At 49.2% G+C, this 6861-nt stretch overlaps 1 protein-coding gene across 1 annotated transcript in view; it reads left to right on the forward strand.

Moving 5' to 3' along the window:
- The window catches only part of LOC106809010 (AT-rich interactive domain-containing protein 3A-like), an 81061-nt gene that overhangs the window by 65345 nt on the left and 8855 nt on the right, over positions 1–6861 (forward strand). Inside the window, exons 3-6 of the mRNA XM_014811951.1 lie at positions 117–300; positions 2234–2532; positions 3205–3369; positions 5633–5780. Coding sequence (XP_014667437.1) covers positions 117–300; positions 2234–2532; positions 3205–3365 — 644 coding nt within the window. The 3' untranslated portion in view covers positions 3366–3369; positions 5633–5780. The remainder of the gene's footprint in view (positions 1–116; positions 301–2233; positions 2533–3204; positions 3370–5632; positions 5781–6861) is intronic.

The following is a 6861-nucleotide window of genomic DNA, read 5'->3' on the forward strand; positions in this document are numbered from 1 at the left end:
TCTCTCGTCTCTCGTCTCTCTCTCTCTCTCGTCTCTCGTCTCTCGTCTCTCGTCTCTCGTCTCTCGTCTCTCGTCTCTCGTCTCTCTCTTGACCATCGTGTCTGTCGTCGTTGCAGGAACGCCCGTTAACCGAATTCCGATCATGGCGAAGCAGACACTGGACCTGTACGAGCTCTACAAGCTGGTCGTCTCTAAGGGAGGCCTCGTCGAGGTCATCAACAAGAAGATCTGGAGAGAGATCACGAAGGGCCTCAACCTGCCATCGTCCATAACGAGTGCCGCCTTCACGCTGAGAACACAGTAAGTATCCACGCGCGTGCGCCGGGGGGTGGCGGGGTGGGCGTGGCCGGGTCGGAGAGTGAGTTTAACGGGGGTGGGTCTGGTGGCTGGGTTTGGTGGTTGAGAGAGTGAGTGGATGAGTGAGTGAGTGAGTGAATGAGCGAGCGGGCGGGCGGGCGGGCCGCCGGGTGGGTGGTTGAGTGAGTGAGTAGGTGCGTGAGCGAGTGAGTGAGTGAGTGAGTGAGTGAGTGAGTAGGTGTTCACAGTTGGATGGTAGGTAAGTAGGTAGGTAGAGAAAGAAAGACATGAAGTGAGCGAAGGTTAACAACTGCCTTGGTTAACGGGGAAGGTGTTGAAAAGTGGACTTTGCTATCCAGAGGGCAGCTACGCTTATGTTGCCATGGAAACGATGTTCCAGTTACTAAGAATTTGCTTAAATGTGTTAAACGTTTCCTTCCAAACTCCAAGATGTAGTGTGGTTTTCTCTTTCTTGCCGAAATTTGAACTAAGCCATTTAGCAAACTAGCTGTCTATGGCCATTTTGGTTTTTGTTTGTTTTATTTCTCTACGTTTTACCATTTAGCATGAATTATAGTAACTGCCTGGCAAATTCCGTTGGAATGTCTTTGCTTTTGTTTCTTTGGTTATTATTGCCATGGAGCGTTAGTTTTGCTCAAACATTTTCACAACTTTCGGCAAAAAATGTATGCTTTCTAACTAGTGTGGCTAAAGTATTTCAAACAGTCAATCGTAGCCGTTCGTCTTTTTGTGGCAGAAGCAAACAAAACTGTGGAAGCGTTCTGTAGGTTGACTAGACGTGTCAGGAATGGGGTAAAATATTAGGAAATATTTCCTATTGATGAACGCATATATATATATATATTTACATGTTGTTGTACAATTTATAATGGTCATAGATGGCTCACTTCCAAAAAGTAATTCGATTTAAAAAAAACACTTTCTTTATACAGTTGATACTGCTACAGTCTATTTCGTGAGTTCGGCGTTATGCATGGACGATCAGAATCGGTGGTTGGTAACGGAAGGTATACGCATCTGGCCTATTTGAGAGAAATATTCAAAGGTACAGCAAACATCTCTACCGTAAAATTATCCAGCTATAATTGAAGTGTAGGTGGTAGCACCTACTGCATACCCGTGTATGCTAAGGCCACACAAAGCTGCACTTTCAGTGCGTGGGAGGGGAGTGTGGGTGATATGTTCACATAGACCGTGGGTGGACGTTGGCTGTAACAGACATCAGAAGAATTGCAGTATTGAGAGTGGGATTGTATAGTGTGAGGTTGTACATAGCTAACATCTCGTTAACGTCTTACCACCTCTCAGCGTACATGAAGTAGCTGTGTATTCGGCGTTTGCATAGCTAACATCTCGTTAACATCTCGTGTTCATCCTCAGGTACATGAAGTACCTGTATCGGTTGTACATAGCTAACATCTCGTTAACGTCTTACCACCTCCTCAGGTACATGAAGTACCTGTATCGGTTGTACATAGCTAACATCTCGTTAACATCTCGTCCCCGTCCTCAGGTACATGAAGTACCTGTATCGGTTGTACATAGCTAACATCTCGTTAACATCTCGTCCCCGTCCTCAGGTACAGAAGTACCTGTATCGGTTGTACATAGCTAACATCTCGTTAACTCTCCCCATGCCTCAGGTACATGAAGTACCTCGTATCGTTGTAGCCATACTAACATCTCGTTAACATCAGCTACCTGTATCGGTTGTACATAGCTAACATCTCGTTAACATTTGATACCTTGTATCGGTTGACATAGCTAAAATCTCGTTAACTATGGAAGTACCTGTGTATCGGTAGTGTTAATAGCTAAAATCTTCGGTTAACATTGAAGTACCTGTATCGCGTTGTTTTTTTTTTATACATTAGCTAAACGATCTCGTATAACATCTCGTTATCCCCGTCCTCAGGTACATGAAGTACTTGTACCCGTACGAGTGCATCAAGATGAAGCTGAGCAACCCGGAGGAGCTGCAGGCGGCGATCGACGGCAATCGGCGCGAGGGCCGCCGCTCGAGCTACGGCGCGTACGACATCCCGCTGTCGCCGACGGGCATCTCGCCGTCGATGGTGCCCTCGTCGCGTCACATCAACGGCAACGGCTCGTCATCGCACTCGCACTCGCACTCGCACCACATGTCTTCCATGAAGGCGCTGATGATGCGCGAGGAGAACCTCGGCTCGATGAAGATGGAGAACACTCACTCAGGTAGGTAGGGGGCGCCGGCGTGCGTCGCACGTTCGAGCGGCGCTACGGCGACGCGAATGCTCTTGTGTGTGTGTGTATATATATAAATAAATGATAATAAATGTCGAAAAATAGAACAGGGTGTTAAATTTTATTATATACAGAAATATAATTTATATATATATATATATATAGGGTGTTATATTTATATATATATATATTACTATATATATATTATTTATTTAAAGAAATATGTGAGAATACGGTACTGTAAGAGAAGGTCGTGTCATCATCAGTGAGATCTCATCATCGTCACCTCCTCTAGTCACTTCCCTCATAATAAGGCAGACAAGACAAACATGTAAAACTTACGCCCCCCCCCCTCCCCAAGCAGCACTGCACATCGTCGTCTCGTCGTGAAATTCCCAGCGCCTCCTTCCACTTACCCACCAGAAGGCGCCGCTGGTTCCACCCGCCCATTCAGACGGGCACCACCGGTCTCCACCCGCCATCAGAGGGCGGCGTCGCCGGTTCCACCCGCCCATCAGAGCAGTCGCCGCTGGTTCCACCCGCCCATCAGAGGGCGCCGCTGGTTCCACCCGCCCATCAGAGGGCGCCACTGGTTCCACCTGCCCATCAGAGGGCGCCGCAGGTGCACCGACGCAGCTGCTGATTGCGTGGCCTTGCTTCCAGCAGCAGTGTCGTCGTCGGGCGAGGAGGAGAATCACATGACGCCGAGCATGGTGCATCAGCGCGAGGTGATGCAGGCGTCGATTGGTCTGGAGACGCTGCGCGCGATCGAACACCAGCGCATGGTCGAGCATCAGAAGGTGCTGGAAGCTGCTTCCAGGTAAGCTAGTTAATGAGAAGGTGCCTCCAGTTGAGCTAGTTAATGAGAAGGTGCTGGAGTAGCTGACTTCCGGTAGCTATGTTAATGAGAAATGTGGCCTCCAGTTGAGCTAGTTAATGAGAAGGTGCGGGCTGCTTCAGGGCAGTAGCAGGTTGCTTAGCTCTTCCAAAGGCTAAAGAGACTCCAAGGGCTTGCAGGTAACAGTAGAGAGAAGTGGCTGGTAGTGCTTCAGGAACTGTATTGGATGCGGAAGGTTTATGGAGCTAGTTTAGACAGAAGGTGCTGTAGCTGCTTGCACGGGGTAGCTAGTTAGGAACAGAAGGTGCTATTGTAGGTGGGCCTCGGCGGTGAGCTAGTTAGAATGGCTGTTAGGTGACTGGACTATAGCAGAAGGTTGTGTCAGCTGCCTCTAGGTGAGCTAGTCTACGACAGAACGTGGCTTGTAGCTGCCTCTAGGCTAAGCTAGTTAGACAGAGGTGCTTGTAGCTGCCTGCTAGGTGAGTCTAGTAATGAGAAGGGTGCTGCGTACGCTGCGCTCGGGTAAGCTAGTTAATTAGAAGGTGCTGGTAGCTGCCTCTAGGTGAGGCTAGTTAGACCGAAGGTGCTTGCTAGCTGCTCATAGAGTGACGGCTAGTTGAACAGAAGGTAGCTTGTGCTGCCTCTAGGTGAGGGCTAGTTTAGACAGAAGGTGCTTGCTAGCTGCTGCTAGCTAACTAGTTAGACAAAGAAGATGCTGTAGTGGCCTCCTAGGTGAGCGTAGTTAGACAGAAGCGTGCCCTTGTAGCTGGCTCTAGGATAGACGCTAGTTAGACAGTAAGGTTGCCTTGTAGCTGCCTACCTAGGTTGACGGCTAGTTAGACAGAGGTGCTTGTAGACTGCCTCTAGTGAGCTAGTAGACAGAAGGTGCTTGTAGGCTGCCTCTAGGTAAGCTAGTTAGACAGAAGTGCCCTTGTGGGGTGCTCGGGCAGTGAGCTAAGTTAGACAGAAGTGTGCTTGTAGGCCTGCTCTAGTGCTGAGCTAGTTAGACAGAAGGGTGCTTGTAGCTGCCTCTAGGTGATGCTAGTGAAGACAGAAGGGCTTGTAGGCTGCCTCTAGGTGCAGCTATTAGACAGAAGGTGCTTTCAGGCTGCTCTGGGGTGAGCTAGCTTAGACAGAAGCTGCTTGTAGCTGCCTCTAGGATAGCTAAAGTTAATCAGAAGGGCTTGGTAGCTCTCTAGGTGAGCTAAGTAGACAGAAGGTGGCTCTGTAGCTGCCATCTAGGTGATAGTTAGACAGAAGGTGCTTGCTAAGCTGCCTCTATGGTTGGCCTGCAGTTAGAGCAGAAGTGGCTTTGTAGCTGGCCCTCTATGGTGAGCTATGTTAGACAGAAGGTGCTTGATGCTGCCCTCTAGGTGCGCAGTTAGACAGAAGGTGGCCTTGTAGGTGCCTCGGGTGAGCTAGTTAGACAGAATGGCTGGCTTTGTAGCTGCCTCTAGGTGAGCTAGTTAGACAGAAGGTGCTTGTAGCTGCCTCTAGGTGAGCTAGTTAGACAGAAGGTGCTTGTAGCTGCCTCTAGGTGAGCTAGTTAGACAGAAGGTCTTGTGCTGCGTCTAGGTGACAGCTAGTCTAGACAGAAGGTGCTTGGTAGATGACCTGCTAGGTGAAGCTAGTTATCAGAACGGTGCTTGTTAGCTGCCTCTAGGTGAGCTAGTTAGACAGAAGGTGCCTTGTCAGGTGCCTCGGGGGTGCAGGCTAGTTAGACAGAAGGTGCTGTGGTTGAGCGCTGGCGCTCGTCGCAGCCTATTTATCAGGTGTGTCGAGCTCCTGCCCAGACAGGCTGCTCTGCTCCCTACTTATTGCTGTTGTAGCCAGTCTTTATAGTAACCACACCTGGTGAAGTGATATGTATTCATGTTTTCTATATATTACCACCGCTTCTAGTTAGCTAGTAACACGCAGACTAGGCTATAGGTAAACAGTTGTTTTTCTGCAGGCGTTGTCTTCAGTAGTAAGTTCTAGGGAGAGATGATATGTGAATTATCGAAATAAGTAGAGGATATAGAAATCAGTTAACCCCATAACCCTAACCTTAAATCCTAACCCTATTTCATAATTTTAACAATAAAAAAAATTAGCGCAAAAATAATTAAAAAAAAAATAAATAAGAGACAAAAATTAGCCAATCAGAAGCCGTCCCCTAGCGATACTATCTTCTTCTCCTGTGCAACAATTCGTTCTGAAGTGCCTCAGCAGTGTTTGCTCCATGTCTTGGCGGTCTTACGTATATGCCAGAGCTGGCTGAGGAAGCCAATGGTCTCGTCGCGCCTAGCAGCGAAGAGGCCTGCATGTCACTAGCTTTGGATGGATTGGGGAACAAACAACTGAGGGCTAGCACATCACATTGCCATGGCCTAGCGCACTTCAAGAGCTGACAGCAGAGGTAGCGTACTCGCCAACGCTTCACGCGTGCTATCTCTCTCCTTTCTTTCTCTCTCTCTCTATCTCTCTAATTCTCTCTCTTTTGCTTCTCTCTCTCTCCTCTCTCTCGTTTCTCTCGACTCTCTCTCTATCTCTCTCGTCTCGCTCTCTCTCCTCTCTCTCTTCTCTCTCTCTTCTCTGCTCCTTTTCTCTCTCCTCTCTCTCTTCTCTCCCTCTCTTCTCTTCTCTCCTCTCTCTGCCAGCTCTTCTCTCTCTCTCTCTCTCTACTGCTCTCGGTCATCTCGTCTCTCCTTTCTCTCTTCTTTCCCCTCCCACTCTTCTTCTCTCTCTCTCTCTCTTCCTCTCTCTCTCCTTTCCCGCCCGCTCTACTCCTCTCCTCTCTCCCGCTCTCTCTCCGCTCCCGCCCTCTCTACTCTCTCTGACCACAGAGGTACGTACTCGCAATCGGTTCACGCGTGCCTATCTCCTCTCCTTTCTTTCTCTCTCTCTCCTATCTCTCTATCTCTCTCTTTGCTCATCTGCTCTCCTCTCCTTCGTTTTCTTCTCCCTCGTCTCTTTCTATCTCTCTCTGCCCGCTTCCTCATCTCTCTCTCTCTCATCTTCCTTTCTCTCCTCCTTTCTCTCATCTCTCCTGCTCTCTTTCTCTCCTCTCTTCTCTCTCTCTCTCTCTCTCTGCCAGCTCTCCTCTCATCTCAGTCGTCTGCGTCTCTCTCTCTCTCTCTCTCTCTCCTTTCTCTGCTTTTCTTTTTCGTGCCCTCCTCTCCATCTCTTTTCCTCTCTCTCTCTCTCTCTCTACCTCTCTCTTCCTCTTTTCCCTCTCTCCCTCTCTCTCTCCCCGCCTCATCTCCCCTCGCCCCCTCTTCTCTCTCTTTCCTTCTCCGTCTCTCTCTCTCCGCTCTCTCTCTGCTCTCCGTCCTTCTCCCTCTTCTCTCTCTCTCGTTCCCCTCTCTCACTCTCCCGCTCTCTCTCTCTCCTCTCTCTCTCTCTCCCCCTTCTCTTCTCTCCCTCTCCTCATCTCTCTCTCCTCTCTCCTCTCTTTCCTCCCCTTCCTTCTCCGTCTCGGCTCTCCGACGGTCCGCTCT

Source organism: Priapulus caudatus, unplaced genomic scaffold (genome assembly GCF_000485595.1).
Source record: "Priapulus caudatus unplaced genomic scaffold, Priapulus_caudatus-5.0.1 Scaffold14, whole genome shotgun sequence".
Lineage (NCBI taxonomy): Eukaryota > Metazoa > Priapulida > Priapulimorpha > Priapulimorphida > Priapulidae > Priapulus > Priapulus caudatus.